This window comes from Caenorhabditis briggsae (genome assembly GCF_000004555.2).
Source record: "Caenorhabditis briggsae complete genome, chrV, whole genome shotgun sequence".
Classification (NCBI taxonomy): domain Eukaryota; kingdom Metazoa; phylum Nematoda; class Chromadorea; order Rhabditida; family Rhabditidae; genus Caenorhabditis; species Caenorhabditis briggsae.
In genome coordinates, this window is record NC_013488.2 from 3929151 (window position 1) to 3951230 (window position 22080).

At 37.6% G+C, this 22080-nt stretch overlaps 4 protein-coding genes across 4 annotated transcripts; 2 read left to right on the forward strand and 2 right to left on the reverse strand.

Moving 5' to 3' along the window:
- Positions 1-4466: 4466 nt before the first annotated feature.
- Positions 4467-5689, forward strand: Cbr-nlp-13 (the record flags this gene model as incomplete). Its single annotated transcript, XM_002636126.1, has 3 exons — positions 4467-4530; positions 4677-4810; positions 5468-5689. 3 exons carry the CDS (start codon positions 4467-4469, stop codon positions 5687-5689), a joined length of 420 nt encoding a protein of 139 aa, XP_002636172.1.
- A 4372-nt stretch (positions 5690-10061) lies between these two features.
- CBG01426 lies at positions 10062-12161 on the forward strand (the record flags this gene model as incomplete). Its single annotated transcript, XM_002636125.2, has 4 exons — positions 10062-10220; positions 10587-11108; positions 11714-11875; positions 11916-12161. The coding sequence occupies 4 exons, from the start codon at positions 10062-10064 to the stop codon at positions 12159-12161; spliced, it is 1089 nt and encodes a 362-aa protein (XP_002636171.2).
- A 1008-nt stretch (positions 12162-13169) lies between these two features.
- CBG01425 lies at positions 13170-14798 on the reverse strand (the record flags this gene model as incomplete). The annotated part of the gene is made up of 4 exons (XM_002636124.1): positions 13170-13508; positions 14070-14346; positions 14396-14474; positions 14519-14798. 4 exons carry the CDS (start codon positions 14796-14798, stop codon positions 13170-13172), a joined length of 975 nt encoding a protein of 324 aa, XP_002636170.1.
- Positions 14799-17773: 2975 nt separating this feature from the next.
- Cbr-srt-12 lies at positions 17774-21726 on the reverse strand (the record flags this gene model as incomplete). Its single annotated transcript, XM_002636123.2, has 3 exons — positions 17774-18094; positions 18143-18712; positions 21574-21726. 3 exons carry the CDS (start codon positions 21724-21726, stop codon positions 17774-17776), a joined length of 1044 nt encoding a protein of 347 aa, XP_002636169.2.
- Between the last annotated feature and the right edge of the window lie 354 nt (positions 21727-22080).

Genomic DNA, 22080 nt, shown 5'->3' on the forward strand with positions numbered 1-22080 from the left:
TTTTTCCCATGCCTGGTCTTATGCAAAAGTTCGTTTAAATCGGACTTGACAACGGGCCCTGCCATAGTTTCTTTTAGAATTGTTATTTCTGGACCAATTACATCAGATATGGTAGAACTGAAATAGTACTACAAAATGATACTATTTGGAATGATATATCTTGTCTATGAACAAAGTTCCCGGCCTAGCCCGCATTTGCAGCTTCATGGCTTGTAATTTTGTTCATTGACGTTACAGTAATTCAAATAGTATTGTAGTCCTTGTCGAGTTCTGTCATGCTTAAGTTAGTTGGTTCGAGAATTATTCTAATAGAAGCTATGGTCCGTTTTCATGTCTAGTTTAAATTGATATCGAACCCATTAATTTCCAATTTCTCCTGCCCAATTTCAATTTCTACCCCACGCAATTTGTATATCTCTATCTCCTTATACGTGTGCACTATACGTGTGCACTTCCAATTTCCCCGGATATCCATAAATTTTTGCATCTCCTCCCCCTCCTCCAATTTTCCACGTCTTCAGAGCAATGACATCTTCTTTTCATGGTCATCTTCTTGTGCTCACGGAGCACTTGACTCTGTGCTCTTAGCCCGTGTGAAGTCACCATAAAATACATACGTATGTATGTGTACGTTGGTGTATTTTTTCACGCTTACTTTGCCTCCTTCGCCATTCATTTGGAATTTTTTTGGTTTTTCAAAAATATGTCTAGTAGTTTTTTTTTCGGATTTTTTGGATTTTAGTACATCACTTGAGAATTTTTTATGTCCTGAACGTTTTTCTGAGATTCAGAGATTCCAAGATTCTGAGATTCCAAAATTCTGAAATCCTGAGATTCTGAGATTCTGAAATTCTGAGATTCTGCGATTCTGTGATTTTGACATTCTCAAATTCACAGATTCTGAAATTCCAAAATTCTGAAATTCTGAGATTCTGAGATTCTGAGATTCTGAGATTCCGAGATTCTGAAATTCTGAAATCTGAAATGTTGAAATCTGAAATTTTGAAATTCTAAAATTCTGAAATCCTGAGGTTCTGAGATTCTGAAATTCTGAGATTCTGCGATTCTGTGATTTTGACATCCTCAGATTCACAGATTCTGAAATTCCAAAATTCTGAAATTCTGAGATTCTGAGATTCTGAGATTCTGAGATTCCGAGATTCTGAAATTCTGAAATCTGAAATGTTGAAATCTGAAATTCTGAAATTCTAAAATTCTGAAATTCCGAAATTCTGAAAATGATTCATCATTTATTTCAATCCAGTTTCAATAATAAATGGTAAGATCAATAACTAAATGTCTTCTGATCTTCAGTCTGAACCATCAGAAGCGCTCCAAACGATCATGTTGCTCAAATCATGTATTGCCTGATTTCAGTTCCAGGAATGGAAAAAAAAATTATCTTGAATTTCATAGCAGACTACTTCGGAACACCGTTTCTAGATCCTCCACTAGCATTTGACCATGCTCCTGATCCAGATGCTGGATCACAGATCCAGGCTCCCAGTATCCCCAGGATCCCCAGGATCCCCAGGATCCCCAGGATCCCCAGGATCCCAAGGATCCTCAGGCTCCTCTCTCCCAGTTCCTATTCTGGAGCCCCGAGAAGCGAGAACTGATTCTTTCCTCTATCTCTCTCTCTCTTTTATTATAGTGCTCTTCTAGGGCCATAGGTTTCAGAACCATCTCACGTAGTTTTTCCTAATTCCAAAATCTATTTTTTTCCATCACTCTTTATTAGCACTGGAACTTTTGATTTTGAAATCTGTTAATTAAGATAGTTTCTTTGCCCTTAATTACCTCGTTTCCTGTTGAAGATATCAAAAAGTCAACAGACAAAATAATTTTCAATTTATGATAAACATTTTATCAGTTGACCCCGTTTTGATATCTTTTACGGGCACCGAGATACATGGGCTCAAAATTTTCTTTGAAATTTCGAATTTCTCTAATTTCCAGATTCCAAAAATCAGGGATTGCGAAATTCCGAGATTCTGAGGTTCTAAGATTTTAGGATTCTGAGATTCTGAGATTCTAAGATCCCCCCACGGCTCTTTTTCTATCTTCATCGTCAATTTCCAATTATTAAAAAGTGCTCTTATATATTTTTTATGTCTATAATAAACCAACCTCTCAAACTTGGCTATCTTGGAATCGTTTTAACTATAAAACCCCTTTCAAAATTATTAGTTTATTTTATAAACCATAAAGTCTATAAAACTTTGTTTAAGGGCACTCTAGGACTCATTCCATCACTCCTATAAATTTTTTGAACCGCTTTGAAATGAAAATAAATCCCTTCCCCCTGGAAACAAACATACAGAAGCCATATAAAAATTTTTGAAGTTGAAAAAATTTTATTTACAAGATCAAGAATGCCGAAAATTTTCAAAAATGCATTTCCGTTGTCAGCACACAAGCTATGTTTTGTTTTTTATTCGAACTTTTTAACCTGAAAAAATCAGGAATTCAGATTTCAGTTCATGACGCAGTCTCTTTTCCGTTCTAATTCGTTCCATCTTCCTTCTCATCCTCCAGAAAAAAAGTTTTTCTTCGATTTTTAAACTTTTAATCCCAAGATTATCTCCTACCTAGCACATTTATTTTCAATTTATTCTAAGACACGTATTCTTTCAACACAAGAATTTCAGAATCTTAGAATCTTAGAATTTCGGAATTTCAGGATATTAGAAATTCGGATTTCAGAGATTCAGAATTCCAGAACCTCAAAATTTCAGAATCTCAGGAAATCTGAAATTCTGAGATTCTGAGGTCCTAAGATTCTGAATTTTGATGTTTCAGAGGTTTCAGAATTTTTTGAGATCTTAGAATTTTGGAGATTTTTCGATTTTAAAAGGATTTTCAATTTTTTGAGACTTTTCAAAATTTTGAGATTTTCGGAAAATTGATATAAAGAATTTCAGAATGTAAAATAAATAAAAAAAAATCTCAGAATCTCAGAATCTCAGAATCTCAGAATCTCAGAATCTCAGTATCTCAGAATCTCAGAATTCCAGAATATCAGGCTTTAGGAATTCTAGAAGTTCAGAATCTTGAAATTTCACCGTCCAGGAATTTTAGAATCACTGAATTTCAGAATCCATAGAATCTAAAAAACTTCAGAACTTCAAAATTTTCGATGTTCAATTTCTCATAATCGCTGATCTTTCTCAAGTCTTGTCTATTTCTGAAATGATCAGCGATTTTAGTTCTTCGTAAGTCCTAAATCCCCCACCGTCACCGTTCTCTGAAATTTCAAAAACGTCCATTTCTACATGTATATTATTTTTGTTTTGTTTTCTTTTTGTTATTTCACCTATCGTCACACCTCGTTACAACTTCTGTGTTCCCATTCTTACTATACGGTTCTTTCGTTTAATTAGCCCCGAACACCTCAAAACATACATATTCGTCATACCACACCGCCTACAGTAATGACGCGTGGTTCATTAGGAAGACTTTTCGAAAAAAAAATACGCTCCACCCCCTTTTTTCGAAAACAAAAAAGAGCTCATTAAAACACCACAACCATACCCAGATTTCTCATTTCTCAAGAAAAAAATCTTCTCCTTTTTTTCTCATTTCCCCATTTTGACAGCTTTACGAAAACCCAATTTCCTAAAGTCATCCATTATGTGGGTGTTTTAGGGTATACGGTAGGTGAAAGTGGGGTCATAAAAAGATTGATTGGTCCTTTTTCTTGTCTAGATACTCTTTTTCTTTTCCCTTTTAAGAAGTACTCCATGACGTCAAGTGTATTGGGGCAAGAAAAGGGGCGGGGCTTTCGGGGAAGAGCCGAGGTTGATGCTGACAAGCTCATTCAGTTCGCTAGTCGAAAGGACAGGATGTGCTCTTTTTTGGGACGGGTGGCTCTTTTGTTTTCATTGGGGTTCTTTCCCCCGGTTTTTAGATCTTGAAGTCACTGTATAACCTGTAATAGAAGGGCCCCATTGAGCTCAATTATTTCAATTCATGTGCAAGATATCAAAACTGTGTCAACTGGTGGTAAAATGTTAATAAATATCATGACGAACAATTCATCAGTTGGGCACTTTTTGATATCTTGCAAAGGAATTGAGATAATTGAGGATAAATTTGAAAGTCAGGGGCCCCAGGTATTACGGTAGCTCTAGGAGTTATAAGGGTCAGGTACCATGAACCTGATGTGAGAAACCCGAGGACTCAATCGGAAGAAGCAGGGATTCAAAATGTGGGATCTAGGTTCCATAAATACCTGAAAGTCTCTCTCTCTCTCTCTCTCTCTCTCTCTCTCTCTCTCTCTCTCTCTCTCTCTCGCTCTCTCTCTCTCTCTCTCTCTCTCTCTCTCTCTCTCTCTCTCTCCCTCTCTCTCTTTCTCTTTTCACATTTTCTTCTTTTTGAAGACATTTTTCTAATCTTAAAATCTTATTTTCATTAATGTTCGGACCTCATCCTCACCCCACCATCATTCTTTCCAGGGTTATAATATGCACCGATCACTTCAGATCCTCTGCATTCTGGCAGTCTTCACATCGTTGGCCTACAGTCAAGGTTCGTTTGTGTATTCATTCCTCCTCTGTAGTCTAATCCTATGCAAAATCAAACACCACCAGTTGAAATTCGAACTCTTTGATAGACTAATTGTAACCAAATCTTCTAGTTCTTCCATTCTAGTGATGTCAATTCGAATTTTCCAGGCAGCCGTGACGAGAATCAAAGTGCTAAGCGCAACGACTTCTCCCGGGATATCATGTCGTTCGGAAAGCGATCCGCTGATGCCGCCGACATGTACGATCGACGAATCATGGCCTTCGGAAAGAGACAGCCAAACGTGAGTAGGGGGAATCTTCTAGGATGGGTTGAATTCAGCGGTCTGGCGGTCCTAGAAGATTTTGAGCTTATTTTGCTGAGCTTATCTCCGAAATAATGGGCAGATCAGTCCACGAAAACCTGGACCGCGGTAGACCGGTTCCCGACAAACTCGGAATTGGGGCATATACAGTACCGGTCAGTCTGTTTTACATTCTCTAAAATTATAAAGTGATTTGAAACTTGACAGCCGAGCTCCAGACTTCTGAAAATGATCGAAAATCGACTGTCCTATAGACCTATACTGTATGTACTAGATACCAGGTCTACAACCATTGAGGTCCTTGAGACTTGACCCCGCCAAACTTCAAAACTTTCGAGACCCCTATAAATCACAAGATGCTCTTGAGACTTTAGCGGGAGTCTCAAGTTTCGAGATATATACACTTCCTTGATACACTTTCTTTGTTCAGAGATCTATTGTATGATCTAACATCTACTGAACCTTATAAAGCAAAACTTACTCATCATAATGTTATGACAACGTTTTGAGTTAGGTCATCTCATTAGACAACACGCATCAGGTAACTTGGCTTCATAGATCTACACGTTGCACTTCCGCTTCCCCAAAATCAACCTGAACCTTCCATGGTCCAACCTGAACCACCATCATTTTCAGTTCGACCGTGACATCATGTCCTTTGGCAAGCGTTCCGCCCCATCCGACTTCTATCGTGACATCATGAGCTTTGGAAAGCGTTCAGCTTCAATGTACGACCGCGACATCATGTCATTCGGAAAACGTTCGGCCGCCATGGAATACGACCGGCCAATCATGGCATTCGGAAAGCGTGCTGAAGACTACGAACGCCAAATCATGTCCTTCGGAAGACGCAAATAAGGCCGCTGCTGCTGCTGGTGTGATAATAACTGACAAATTTCTTGATCTCTCTCTCTCTTTTTGATACAACAACACAAGTTTCTGAATCCCCCTCTTTCAACATCTACATGGATCTTCTTCTTCTTTCTATCTATCCTCCTTTTCCTATCTCTCCGTCCTTTCCTTTTCTGGTTTTGTAAATTCCACACAAAAATCGCCATCTCAAACCGACTCCTCCCCTTCGCACAAAACTTTTTCATCCTCACAATTTTTTTTTCACACAACCCTTCTTTTTTTGTAATTTTATACTCATCCGGCACACACACTTTTTTTCTAACGGACAAAAATGAAGTTGAATGTTAGATCATGTTTGGACAGATTTTCAGATGAAATACCTTTTGGCCAGATTATGAAATCATGATTTTTAAACTGAAAACGTCGAGAGCTTTAAAATGAGTATAAACATGCCTTCGTTTAGCGGTTTTTAGAAATTCTACAGTAATCCCAAATATGAAGGTGCATGGATCCAAAAGGCAGCTACTAAAGACGTGCTTGGGCTGATTTGAATGGTCTCAATGATTTAAATTTAATGTAATATGTAGTTTCAAGTAGATTGAGTTACTGTACTTCAAGAAAAATTCCTGAGAATTTTATGGAGATATACAATACCAAAAAAGATAAATAAGATAGGATTCATTATGTCATGTCGATTTTTAAACAGGTTAAACAGGTTTCCTACAGTAACCCAAATTACTTGAAACTATGCTTTTCAAATCCCTAACCTCAAGAGTTTCAAAATGCCTATAAACCTGCTTAGGTTTGGTGGTTTTTGAAAATCCTAAATTTAAAGGTGCATGGACCCAAAAGGCAACTATTAGAGCCGTGTTTAGGATCATTTTGAAGCTCTCAGTGATCTAAAAAAATTACAGTTCCAAGTAGATTGATTTACTGTACTATGAGTTATGAAAAAATACTTTTTATAAAAGAAAAATCCTTTTCATCTTATTTCACCACCTCGTAAACGGCCCAGAACCCAATAGTGAAGAGCATCTAGAAAAGAGAAAAATGAACCAATCAATCTTTTATGACCCCCGTTTCACCTACCGCATACCCAAAAAACACACTTAATGGACTAGCGTCCTCGGCCTACGGCCGACTCCGCTAGGCGCGGCTGTGCCGCGCATCTAGGTGGAATCAAATGCAGGGACTTCGGCCCTGGCTTTTTGGAATCAGTTAATCCAAGTTTCAGTCTGTTCTCGCTCCGCTCGCTCAGGTCGAACAGACCGGACAGGACCTTCGGCCCTGTAACTTTACAAGTAGGAAGTTTAGGGGAATCAGTTACAGGGCCTGCGGCCCTGGCTCAGCGCTCTGTCAGAATAATTTCTAAAATGTTTGGATTTTATGTATTAGCAATCAGAGATATCAGCAACACCTAAAAAGTAAAAAAAAACTTTAGTGAGAAGATGTTCCAAGAGAAGAAGGGAAAAATTTTTCGAGACAAATTCACGATATTTTATTTTTAGACAAATTTTTTTTCGAATTTTTCCCGATTTTTGTGCGGTTTCTGACCGTTTTCTCTCGAACCAGTGTACCTGGAAAAAATCTGAAAACAGAAAATAAAATTAGGGATCTTCATTTATGTCGATACAATAATCAGACCAATCTATTGAGTGGTTCTCGCGTACCAAGAGGATTAAGCTGGACCATCGGAATTTCAAACATTTCACTCAAAACTTAATAACTTTTTTCAATTTTAAGCAAATCAGGTCATTTTTTGTCTCAGTGTAGGTATCAAAATTGTGCATCTCGTAACCGTGGCGGATTTTTAATTTACAAGGGAAGTGTTTTCAGACAGTGGTTGAGAATTTGCTCAAACTTTGGTCTTTGTTATTTTTGGACACGCGGATTACAGTGCTGTTTTTATTTTTTGCCCCTTGCCCCTCACAAAAAAGTTATAGGCTCTTAAAGTGATTTTAGTACTAATTTCTCACTTTTGGAGCGACTATTTGAAGAGATTAATAACAGTTTTTCGGAATTTTTCAAATGTGATTCGTCTTTTTAGATGTTTCTCTACAATCTGGAAAAGTTTCCTCATTTTTCAAAAAAAAATTTTTTTGAAAAAAAGTTGCCATGGGGTACCCCGTTTGGTAATTTTTACAATTTTTCGAAAAAAATTTTAATGAGGTAACATAATTTTTAAGCGCACAGAAACGATAAAATAAGTCTTTTTACAAGATTTGGTAGCCTAAATACTCCCTGAAATCACAAATAAGAGATTTGTTTCAAAACTTCAATGAATCGTAGCCCTTTGATCACCCAGTAGCACACAAATCTTGTGATAACACACATTTATATAACTTCTGACTAGTTTATTACTCTTCCGTATTCAAAATGAGCAAATCTGGGTGGTTTTGTCTGTATTTTTGATTAGGGAGACTATCGAGCAGTGCTCCAAAAACATTTGAAGTACTATTTCTTGGGTATTTTCGGAAACAAGTCAAAAATAAATTTTTTTTCAAAATGATTAAAAATCTGAATGGAAATTTTTTCTAAAGGGTTGACACACTTTGAGATTTCCAGCAAGATCAGAAAAAAAAACAGAAAACAAATCGGGAAAAAAGGGATCTTACTAACCCTTGTCAGTTACCGCCATCCCTCTTCACCACTACACCACACTTCGCTGTTCCTCACTGCTCCCACAATTTGTATAAGAAAGGGGGAGATCGCGCTCACGCTTATAATGCTTAAACATAGGTAAAATTTCAGACGCGTTTTTTCAGATTCTAGGTACCGAGGGGCACGAAAAAAAGTTTTCTCGTTATTCACCATGTCCGAAAGTATATGTGTACCAATTTTGAAGAAATTCTCAAACACTATCTGAAAACACTTCCCTTGTTAGACCCTAATCCGGTAGAAAAAACCGGAAAACCGAAAAAAAATCGGATCCAATTGTTCGTTTTGCGTCATATCTTGGTTCAAAATGTACCAATTTCGACGGTTTTTAGCAACCGGGTAGCCATAGAGATTTTCTATCGATTGAAAAAAAAGCCAGCCAAAACGGACCGGAATTGACCTAGTTACGATTCTTCAAAAAAATTTCTACAAAATTTCTACAAAATGTCGAAAATGGTGGGTCCGTGATACCTACTCGATTTAAAGGAAGAAGGTGGCGGATGACGTTTGAGTAACGCTGTCAAGATGGAAAAATGAGGTGAGATGGAAAAGATTTCTCTGAGAAAAGGCTTCCGGGATTCTTAAATTCCGAAAACTCCGGTAACTGCGGAAATGCCACAACATTTTCAGTTTAAAAAAAAAAAAAAAAGAAAAATTCGCACCAAAAATAAACACGGAAGCATGCAATCATCCCTAGAATAGGCATCCAGAAACCGGAAATGCAATATCGGAAACTATGATGATAACGGAAATTACATTGACTTTTCATTTTCCGGATTGGAGATAAATTCTTCTACTCTCCCCTGTGTTCTATCATGCCTGGACCGCAGGATTTCACATCTGGCGATCAGGCAAAGGCCATGGCAGATCTCAAAACTCAGATCACTTCCCTGATCTCGGCTTTCGGTCAGCTCGTTCCCAATCTTGCACAAGCACTTGCTTCCACATCAAATGCTTCAAATGGAACAAGTCAACTGGTGGAATCAATATCGGCTCGATTTCAAAATTTCAAGTATGATCCAGAAGAAGAAATGACGTTTGAGACGTGGTACAATCGGTATGAAGAGGTTATCAACAAGGATGGCTCATCTCTCACAGACGATGCGAAAGTCATGTTGGTTCTTTCCAAGCTTGATTCCAAAGATTATCCACATTTTTTCAAATCGAGTTCTGCCGGCAACTCCAAATTCCTTCAAATACACTGATCTGGTTTCCAAGCTCACTGACACTTTCAAGTCGACTTCTTCGGTATTCCGGAAGCGACAAGAATTTTTGAGAACGGAATACGACGGATCATCTATTGAACAGTACACGGGTATTGTACTGCGCCGGTTCACATCTTCAGAATTCAAGAAGATGACCGATGATCAACCATGTTGTATGGTCTGGATCAATGGATTGAGAGACAGCAACTACAACTCTGCAAATCATGGTATCGAAACCTTGGACTACACTACTTGAGCTGAAAAAGTAAATCAGGGAACTGGAGATCCGAGAAGATTCCAAAAGTGTGTGCAGTACAACATCCAGCTGAGGTCAATGCCAGCAATCGAAAAGCAACCACGGACAAATCACAGGAATCTCAGAAGCCACCACCGTCGCTGTGTTTCAAATGTTCTGGTCCATATTTTCATGGAGGCAGATGGAAATCAAACGACAGCAGCTGATTTAAATATTTTCATAGGCATACATGATGAAAATTAACGCCAAACTCACATGAATGACTGACAACACGGATTTTCAATGGATTTTAGATATAATTTTAGGCAGTTTTGCCATTGTGTGTATTGTAGTTTTTCTAGTATTACTCGTATCACCAATTATTGTTCTACCATTATATATCAGTGTTTTTCGAGCAAATCGAGAACGTGATCGAGAGGTAATTAGATTCTCTAATAGAATTTTGACAATGAAATATATTTTTCTGTGTTTATCTCATCGACAGGATAAAAATGAGCTCAAACAAGAGCTATTTCTGGCAATTTCGAAAATTTCAAAATCGTCCAAAACTAGTCGTGTTTAGGCTCATTTCCCTTGTCTAGACGAGAAAAGTCTAAAAACAAAAAAATTTCAAGTTTGCAAGACAATTGAAACATCTACAGCACTTTTTAGACAGTCATCTACCCAATAACATATCATTTCTACAGAATGGTCTATGCCTTTTATATTTTTGACGCCATATGCATTTTGATTTTCATGCGAGACAGCACACTTTTTCCGTACGTTGAAAAAAACTTTTTTTCAGTTACTTACCAGTGATGGGAGAAAACGCATTTTCCCGAAATACGGAAAACGGAAACGGAAACGGAAAGGGGAGTTTTTTCCGCGGAAAACGGAAACGGAATCGTTAATTTTTTTCCCGCGGAAACGGAAACGGAAAAAAATCTCTAAAAACCGGTCGGAAAACGGAAAACGGAAACGGAAGTTCCTCCCATCACTGTTACTTACACAGATTTTCAGCCGCATTATCCACATTTATCCATTCACAAGAATCATAAGAGTGACTAATGGAATTATCGTGATATTGGTATTTCATTTGGTTTACACTCATCACATTCTACTATCTGTTCTGTCGATTCAAAGATTCTTACTGTACTTTTTTTCGAATTTCGAGCGATTTTTCTCTTTTAATGACAAAACAACACGAAGAGTTATTTATGGATTGCACATTTCATGTTTAGTTCCATTATTGGTAGTTTATGGAATCAAATTTGATGAATCAGCAAAGAATTTCGATCTTTTAAACACAATGGAAATGTCAATGAGGGTAAGAAACTGATTTTTGAGTTTCAAACGTTTTCGAATTGGCTTATAGTCCTTTTGAACTTTTTCTTAGTGAATTGTTTTTCTGTGTTGAACACATTGCGATGAAAATGCCCTAACAAAAATTCCCTAACACGACCCTGGTATGTTTTCTAGGTCATTTTGAAGCGGTGGCCTAGAAAACCAAATTTGCAAAAGTTAGGCCACCACTTTCAAATGACAAAATAAACGAGAAAACGAGCAACGACAAAAAACTGAAAAAAGTTGCAAACGACACTCCAAAACGCACCGCGCATTGCTCAGCACATCCCTCGAAAAATTCCTCGAGGAATTTTTTTCGATAAATTTTTGTCGAAATTTCCTCGAAAATGTCTTGAAAAGGGCATTTCTCGAGAATTTTTTTTTCGAAAAGACACACTGCTCATCGTACCTAAAAAAATAAGCCTAAACAAGACTTATTTTGAAAATTTGAAAGCTTAAAGGCGCATGGACCACGAACACTTCGAAAACTTTCAAAATCATCAAATACTAGTCGTGTTTCAGTTCATTTTGATTGTCTGACCGAGAATAATCCAGAAGTCTAAAAAGATTCTAGTTTGGGATTTCCAGGTTTTTTCAACTGTTCTGAACCCGATGATTTTGATATCTTCTTTCTTATACATTCCAATCTACATTAGCATATTTCGTTTTCGTCATCTTCCATCGTTCAAAAAACAAAAACCACATAATTATATTTTGTATCAAACCATTCTTACTGTTATTTTGAAAGCTGTAAGTTTAAATTTTAGAACTTTTTAATAGCGATTTTCAGACGCAAGTAGCATTTATCGGCGTTATTCAATGGGCAGAGTATTATGACGATACTGTAGCAATGGAGGCAACATTATTCGATGCGATAATTAGTCCATTATTAATTCAAATTTCGTATCTTTTCTGCAATCGACGGAATGTTAAAGCAATAAGAGAAGGAATGACATTTAATTATTTATGGTCAAAAATTAAATATGAACACCGAGGGAATCGAGTTGGAGTTGCTGGGCATTCGACGACTAATTGATTGTGAATTTTTCAAATTTCGAATATCTTTAACTGTTCAAATTTTATTTCATGGCCTTGAATATTTTCACATTTTCAGATTTGTCTCAGTTGGACAATCAAAAGTTGATAAGTACACTTTAGAAAACAAAGGAGTGAATTCAGGAAGATACCTTAATTTTTCGAAAAAATCCCTTTCTGAAAATCCGTTGTGAAATTCTGAAATTCTGAAATTTCCCATATTCTCAAGTTCTAAAATTTTCAAATTTTCAAATTCTGAAATACTGAGATTCTGAGATTCTGAGATTCTGAGATTCTGAGATTCTGAGATTCTCTGATTATCTGAAATTGTAAGATTCTGAATATCCTTAAATTTCGATGAGATAACTGGGAAAATATGACAACGTTTGCAAATTTTATTTTGAAAAAAATACCAGAAATAAACACAGAAACATGCAACTATAATTGGAATAGGCATCCGATAACCGGATATGCGAAATCGGAAACATTATGATAATAACGGAAATCACATCAACTTTTTATTTTCTTCATTGGAGACAAATTCTCACTAATTTCTAAAAAAATTCTAGAGATATGAAATCATTAAAAATGATCAAGAACAGCGGGTTCATTTAGTCACTTCAATTTTTCAACAAGACTTAACTTTTTCAACAGTAACACAAATCATTTGAAACTATGATTTTTGAATTTCGAACGTCGAGAGCTTGAAAAATGAGTATGATGCATAGGCTTATTGGTTTCCGAAAATCTACAGTAACCTCAAGGTGAAAAGCGCATGGACCCAAAATGCACTGATTAAGGCTTATTTTAAAGTTCTCAATGCTCTAAACTCCGAAATTAAGGTTCCAAGTAAATTGGGGTACTGTACTTTAAGTTCAAACTTCGAGGCGCTGTAGCCCCTCCAATGTTTGCCACTGATACTAAATTTGCATTAGGAACTTGAGATGTTGGGTGGCTTAATGGAGCTACTCGACATGTTGTGAGACATCCTGAAATTGTTTTTTCTGGTTTATACATTTTCGGCAGCGTCCCTACCCAGAATTGTCAACCGATAAGCTTTAATAACAAAAATCGTCGGCAAAGGATCCACGGCTGGAAATAGCGAAATCGTAAAAGTGTGGATTCCTGCAATCTGTCCCAAATGGATATTTAAAAGTGAGAAAATAAATAGTATAACCAGTGGCAATTGTAATAGTACTAACGGAACTGAAGCCTGGATAACCAGTGCATAAAATAATTGTTTTTGCATTGTTCTCGCTTTTTCCGATATGTTTGGCTTTATTGACATTTTCTGGAGAAATCGATACGTTTTGATACCATATCGAAAAATGAAAAATACGGTGATGTTCTGAAAATTTGAAATTTTTGGTTGCGCTTTCCGACCAATGGTTATTTGGTTATTCAGATGGAAACATGACCAGCAAAGTTTTGCGGCCGAGCTTCCTATGCCACGGCCACCTTTTTAGCAACACTTTGCTCGTTTATATTATTGACGTTAAAAAATAACTACGGTAGAACCTGTAATAGAAGGGCCCTTAACTTCAAACTTTGAGTCAATTTCTCTCGGTTCCTTTTAAAGATACAAGAAAACTGCCACCTGATAAATTGATTATCATTATATGACAAAAAATTCACTAGTTGACACATTTTTGATATCTCCTCTGGGAACCAAGATAATTGAGCTCAAACTGACAGCGTGGAGACCCTTCTATTACAGGTTTAACGGTAATTGCAAGGGCCGTGTTCTAAAAATCTCCAGAAATTTTGGTCGTCATGGCCGCATCAATTTGCCGGCTTTGCTTCTCTGCTCATAAGGAAGAAAACACGAGCAAATTGCTGGTTTGTTTCCCTCTGAATAACCACATTACTCATACATAGGAGGTTTCCAAAAATAACAGAAAACACTCACCACAATTGTGCAGACTCCGCTCATTCCAATGATACAATCCCAGTTCCAAACCTTCTCACCAGCTTCGTTGATAAGATAAAAATGAGGAGCAACATATGCGATATTTTCAGGATGTAAGCCAAGTTCCTCGTACAAGTCTAACCTGATGAACTCATCGATTTCTTCACTTGGACCAAACATAAGATATCCTATAGCACCCCATATGAAACCGCAGAATAATACAATGGCAGCCAGTGGAACAAGATACCACGATTCGAAATATTTGACTTTTGAATTTCTTTAAAATTTTTCGGCGGTTTATAAATATCGCTTTCATGTTAACCCACCCACTAACTACGTAATAACGATAGACAAAAAGCATGGCAAACATTGCAAGGAAACAACCAAAACTTCCGCAGTAAGTGCCTGAAAATTGGAAACTTTTCCAATGTTTAGAATCCTATACTCACTTGTCAAAATTCGCATAAGTAGTCTAGGCCAGTCTCCAACTACTGTAAGAACTACAACAATCGTATGAAAAGAGTGAACAATTGGAGTGGCGATAATTTCTACAGACGAAAAAAAGATTTCAAAAATCGACACTCCCATAAGCAGATATTTATAGGAGCGTATTGTTTTTGGAGATCTCGTACTGATGAGAATAATGAGGAAAATGTTAAAAGTGATTGCGAAAGTTGTGGAGATAATATGAAAATCGTGTTGGATTTTTCGCCATTCGAATCCGTTCATTTCTTCAAATATTAAGCTTCGAATAGATTCAAAATAAAATGTCAAACAGAATGCGAGTGTATGACATAGAAAATAGATGAAAAATAGGACTAGACAATGAGGACTCTAGAGATTCGGATACGAAAAAAATTGTGTCAGGTTTTCGATAATAATTAGGTACTAGACAGTGAGCCTTCGGGAATTTTTTTCGTTTTGTAGAACATATAATTAGTGTGGGGGGGGGGGGGGGTAAGCCTATAGTTTTGAAATGAAAACGGGTCTCCAGTTTTGTCCTAAATAAAAGTATGTAAAAAAAAATGGGTCTGCAAAACTCTACTAGATATATTTTTTTGATCTACCATTGGGTACTGAGCCTAAAAAACTGGAAATGAACCTTTTTTATTTAGTGGTGGACAAGACCGGAGAGGTAAAAATTTAGTTCATTCGTAATTTCATCACATTCGTATTTCAATGTAGCTGTTATCCCGAAGGATAGCCCCTACAAAATGAACTATTGTTCTGTTTTTCTTTCAAAATTATAGGCTTAAACCGAAACACTCTACTAGGTGTACCCTCGAGCAGAAGATCCACCAGTTACAAGAACAGTGAATGCGGTTGTGGCCGGAGACATTCAAATTGGGATCAGTAGAATCAAATTATTCTTTTAACTAATAATAATTACTAACTGATTAAAACTATATTACGCACTGTCAGACCATATCTGAGACCTCAGTAAGTTTGTGAAACCCATGAGTTCCCATGGGAAGTGTGAAATCCTACGGATCCTTGAAACTCCCATAAGAACTGTAGACTCAGATAGAGCCGAGAGGAGAATATTCGGGCATTTTCCCGCTTATTTGGTCATTGTACCACGCATTCCATTGTACCCCTCAATCTACCAAAGTACCACTCGTTCTTCCATTGTACCACTTATTCTTCCACTGTACCACCCATTCGGCCATTGTACAACCTATATACAGTGCGTTTCATAAGTATAGGTTCACCCTCGGTAGACAAGGTGGGAAATCTTGGAGGTTTGGGGTTGTTATAATATTAAAGTCCATGTAAAAATACATATCGCCCACAATTTTTAGACCGCTACTACAAAAAATAAATTTTTTATGTCAGAAAAAGTCTTTTTTTTGAAAAACGAGCGTTTCATAAGTATAGGTTCACCCCCGGAAAATTTAACATTAACAAAGTTTTATTCAATTCAATACTTTGTGGGCTTTCCACCAGTGGAAATAATAGAAAACAAGCGGTTTGGCATGGAATTTAACAACTTCTGGAGGTAAGGCTTCTTCAGGTTCTTCCATGCGTCCACGATGGCAGTTTGGAGCTCAGAAACGGTCTGGTATTGCTTTCCCTGATATGTGAGCTGACGCCGATGAAAACGGCGAAGATATGGGATCAGTTTGGCAGTCATGACATCCTGATAGTCTGTCGAGTTCATTCTGAAGGAGACGAACGCCAAATCCACAGTACCGGCAGAAGAGAATGCCCCCCAGACCATAAGACGACCACCACCGAAGTTACGCTTGGAGAAATGGAGGGGATCCTTCTTCAGGTCGGCCAGTAACTGTTGAAGCCGTCCGGCCCGTCCAGATTGAACTTTTTTTCATCGCTGAAGATGATCTGTAATAGAAAACAGCATAAGTGATGATTTCAAAAGCATTCCATACCTTATCCCAATCAGTTGCCATGTTGTTCCTTGCAAACTGAAGTCGGTTCGCCTTGTGAGCATCGGTGAGCATCGGCGCGGACATTAACTTGGCTCGGACAATGTTCTGCTTGCTGTCCAGTGTTCTCCAGACCGTGGACTTGCTCACATCCAGTTTCAGCTCATTCTTTATGTCGTTACAGCTCTTCATCGAATTGGATGCCAGTCTGATGATGCTTCTCGTGTCTCGATCCGTCAATTTTTTTGGAGCTCCGCTCTTCTTGTTGGTCTCGTAGTGGTCCGGATTGTTAACAAACGTGTAAATACAATTGAAAGACCGTCCTAACCTAGCTGCGATGCGCCGATTCGACCATCCAGCCGTTTTGAACGCGCCGATCTGAGCTCGCTCCGAATCCGAGAGATGAGTGGCTCGCGGCATAAGAAAAACGAAGTAAAAGACGCAAAAATAGTTAAAAACAGTAAAAATAGTTAAAAAGTTATCACCTATGTGAAACTGTAATTTTTTTCAAAGGTGAACCTATACTTATGAAACGCTCGTTTTTCAAAAAAAAGACTTTTTCTGACATAAAAATTTATTTTTTGTAGTAGCGGTCTAAAAATTGTGGGCGATATGTATTTTTACATGGACTTTAATATTATAACAACCCCAAACCTCCAAGATTTCCCACCTTGTCTACCGAGGGTGAACCTATACTTATGAAACGCACTGTAGGCTATTTAACAAAGCAGCCTAGAAAACTCGACCTGTGAAAGTTAGGCCACCATGGTAAGTTGCCTAGAAAACACATCAGGTGCATGTTAGGCGATTTTCTGAATATCAACTATAGTGACCTAGAAAAATCATGTTGTGAAAGTTAGGCCACGTCTCAAAGAATTCGAAATCTTGTTCGAACTAATTTTAGAAAAATTATATTTTCAATAATTACTTTTGGTAAATTCAATTAAATTCTCAAAATGCATAACTTCCTTAAAAACTACAGCCCCTAATAAAAGGGCTCTTTCTATTAGAAAGGTCCCTCATGGAGGGTCACAAATTGGACCTTAAACTTCCTTAATTCCCTCTTTTCCCATTTGGTTTTTTTTGTACACATGCCAAGATCAAAGTACTCTTTCTAGAAAAAAAATCGAGAAATACACCTTCTTCCGGAAGCTACATAATCCAGTACGTTATGATGTCGGCGGAAGTTGTTATGACTTTTTCATATGTCAGACAAATTTGTCACTTAGGAAACATAGAAAGAGAAGATATTAGTCATGATGTCATTTGGGTCATTTATTGAGGTTCATGGAATCTAATATTTAAAAAAAAGAAGGATCAAACAAGACTATTCATTTTAACACAAATCGATACGGTATTTATCTGGGTGATTTGTTTCACACTCGTCAAATGCTCATCAATTCCTATATGCAAGTCGAATCGTTCTCGAAGCTTCTTTGGCACCAACATTCTGACCACTGCATTTCGAATCGCTTGGTTTAGAGTTAGATACGCTACACAGAAGCATCCATTGCTCCATTGCCACGCTAATTGACCAATTATGATTAGCCAGGGTGGTGAGTAGAAGAATTGCATGTACACATAGATGTAGGCGGCGATAGCGTGGAACGAGCAAAGGATGACGGCTTGGATGATGATCTGGAATAATTTTCGAATTTTGAGAGGATTCTAGTTAAAGGATCCTACCTGCTGTTTCGATCTGTACAACCACATTGAAGTGGAATATCCGATTTTGTAGATTAAATGATAACACAAATAAATGTAGAGGGAAGTGGTAGCCAATGACACCACTAGGTTGTTTATAGTGTGATCGATGCTGTGATAAAGATACGGCTCTTTCCCAATCTTCGGATCAAAAAACCATGAGCTGTACTCCGCTTTGAAGAGCAGCGGCTTTGTAAATCCACAAGAATAAACCCAATACAATACCATTAGTCCCATCACCACGCGAAACACTTTTTTCTTGAACAAAAATCCCAGTCGAAATTTGGCATTCACCTCGACACATCTATCCACCGCCAACAGTATACACGCCACACATCCGCCCATCCAAGATCCTTTTCCAATAGCACCGGCACAGAAAATGAAAACTGGAAAGTGACTAAAACTGAAGCCCATGATGTCCAAGAGTCCAGTGATAACAGAATTGACTGATAAGGACAGCAGATCGAAGACGGCTAGTATCAACATGACTTGGAATGCAGGGACCCGACATTTTGATCGAACCATCACGATGAAACATGGGGTGTAGAGGAGCTGGAAGGAGACTTATTGAATTTTATAAGAGGGTAGGACAGTAAAACGTTTTGGGTGGTTTGAGAGTAAAAAATGTGACCGCGCCTACCGTAAAACCTATAACAAAAGAGCCCTCTTTAACTTTGATTCAATTTATTTCGGTTCGTGTAAAATATATAAAAAACTGTCAACTGATAAATTATTTACCATCACATCACAAACATTTCATTAGTTTACAAATTTTTAACATATACAGTGCGGTCAATATCTTTAAGACCCCCCTCGATTTTGGGCGCACAGAAAAAACTAGAAGAGGTATCAAAAAACTGTGAACGCCATTCGATTCACAATCAAAAATAACCTCTAGAGACAAAATTTCATAAATTTAGCACTTTCCCTGTCCGTGTACCATCCAAAAAACCGATTTGCAAGCGGTCAATATCTTTAAAGGAGGCCAGACACCAAAAAAAAAAGTTTTCCTGATATTTTGCATAGAGAACCCCCATGAGAGGTTGAACTCATGACAGGCAGCTCAGGGGTACTGCGCAGATACCGGCTGAGCTACGGGGGCGCGAAGGCGCCTGACGACCGATGGTCTACATAAGCGCGGCGCGATTTCGTCCCCCGAACTGCCCCCGAAATTTTTGCTGTCTCGCCTCCTTTAAGGCCACCCGGTTTTTTCGATATTCCAATGATAATTTTCATGAGAAAATTTTATGAAAGTATCAAATATCAGCCAAAAAGTTATTTTAGATAGTTTTGAATTGAATAAAAACGGTTTCAGAGAGTTTTCCGATCAGAAATTGGATTCTGAAAATTCACTTCACGATTTTTGCTCTTTTTGAGAGATTTTTTGGTTTTATGGAAAAATGCACCGTTCTACTTGATGGAATTCTATGAAATTTCATATTTTTAAAAAGCTCTTATCCTCTTTTTTGTAATCAAATTACTTGATTAGTTATAATTGACCAAACTGTCCCGAAAATCGTCTCAACGTTAGCCCCAGAACCCATCAAACTGTCCAGCTCCGACTTTAAGAATCTATACCCATCTGAATTCAGCTTGAATCTATACCAAATGACTAAGACATAAAAAAGGGAGAAAAAGCGTTCTAATAATATGAATTTTCATAGAATTCCACCAAGTACATTTTTCCATAAAACCAAAAATTCTCTCAAAAAGAGCAAAAATCGTGAGGTGAATTTTCAGAATCCAATTTCTGATCGGGAAACTTTCAGAAAATTATCACTGGAACATCGAAAAATCGGGGGGGGGGGGGGTCTTAAAGATATTGACCGCTTGCATATCGGTTTTTTTATGGTACACGGACAGGGAAAATGCTAATTTCATTAAATTTTGTCTCTAGAGGTTATTTTGATAGCAAATCGAATGGCGTTTACAGTTTTTTGATACCTTTTCTAGTTTTTTCTGTGCACCCAAAATCAAGGGGGTCTTAAAGATATTGACCGCACTGTAGGAGCATATAGGATATAGGAGAGAGACATATATGAGCCGAGATATAGGAGGCGAGATAATTGAGCTCAAACTTGACATCTTGGGGGCTCTTTTATTACAGATTCCACTGTATGTGTTTCATGCAAGGCTGTCAAAAACAGAGCCGCGGTTTTTTTGGTTACTGTACTTTTGCGATAGGTAGGATTCGGCGGCCTAGAAGATCCCGAATGGCAGAGCTACCGGCCGCGACCTTACAAGCTTAATTTATGACCGCGTCAGCCTGGATCAGCGCAGCAACCCTCATATTTTGTCCATAAGTTCAACTCCTCCGGGGACTCTTATCACAAGGAAACCATTTTTAGACGTAACTTCCCTTGAGAAGCGTCAATACACTCAAACGAGCTTCGAATGACATCAGGTTCTTTGTATTTTTCTATCTATTTTTAGTTTTATTTATTCGAGATTGAAAATGCGAACTACGCAGTCTGAAAGTTTAGAAATAAGAAAGTAGTTTCTAGTCTCGGAAATCTGAACCTACAATTTTTGTATGCTAGAAAAAATTTTGATTGATCGAACACACCTATCAGTTTGCTTAAGTGCAACGTCTCGTCTACGTATTTGTGTATTACTCTCGTCCGAAATCAATGCACGTTGCGGCCGAAAATTTACTCAAAATCGCATCGTCGGTCGCACAGCGAAAAAACAAATTGATGCATGCGCCTTTAAATACCGTACCACGGACGGTTTTTATTTTGGGCCCTATTTGGCTGTTTTTTTTCTATTTTATAAGAAAAAAATTGAAGATTTTTAAGAATTAGTCAAAATTAGACAGAAACAAGCGAAAAAATGAGAGAAAAAGGCAAAAATTCGATAAATGTTGAGGTACTGTATTAAAGGCGCGTGCAATAATTTGAAAAACACAGTAAGGTTCTCTCTGTGGGAGCCAAGCTCCGCCCACCGTTGTTTTCTCGGCCGCAACGTGCATTGATTTCGGACAAGAGTAATAATAACAGTATTTTTAACCAGACTTTCCATGTTTTCGAAATTTCAAAATTACCAAACTCGGAGAAATTGAGATTTTAAAGATTTAGAACTCATGTGTTTTCAATTTTTGGGTTTTCAAATCTTACCGTACTTGGTCTAATATTAGCCCACCCTATTCTAGAACGTTAAGTCAATTATCTCGGTCCCTTCAAAAAATATCGAAATCATGTTAAATGATAAATCGTTTATCATAAAATCACTAATATTTTATTAGTTGACAGATTTCTGATATCCGTCATAGGAACCGAGATACTTGAGCTCAAAGTGAACGTATAGGTTTCTATTAGAGCAAGGATCTGGCGGTCCTAGATGAGCTTATTTCCGAAAGGACAAACGGTTTTGCCTACGGGAACCTACCCATGACCCCCCCCCCCAAAACTCACAATAAAAATCAATCCAGAAGCCAAAAAATAAGTTCCTAAAATCGGTCGCTTCGTTCGCATAGCCGACGTGTTCCCCGGACATTTATAAATCTCGGGATACAAAGTGAATGAGTGAGTCAACATGTAAGCCATGGACATTTGTAAGTCCGACATGTTTCCCAAGAAGTTTTAAATTTCTGAATCAAAATTTGATGAATAGGCTGATGATTATGCTCTTACTATCAGAGCGGAACGGGCTGAGATTGACACAGGAAAGGAATAAGTTGTTTGTAAAGAAGAAGAAGACCAATCAGAAACGTACAAACCGTGAAATTGCATGTATGCTACTGAACAGAAATAACATGTTTTTCGAGACAAAAAATTGAAGTTTAAATTCCCTTTTGACCACTTTTTGGAGTCGTATAGGGCATGGATGGAACATTGGACGTCAGAGGGAATCTATTGGTTCAATAGGATCAATTGAAAATGAGAAATGGATAGAATTGCTATGTCAGTTTACTCCTACTA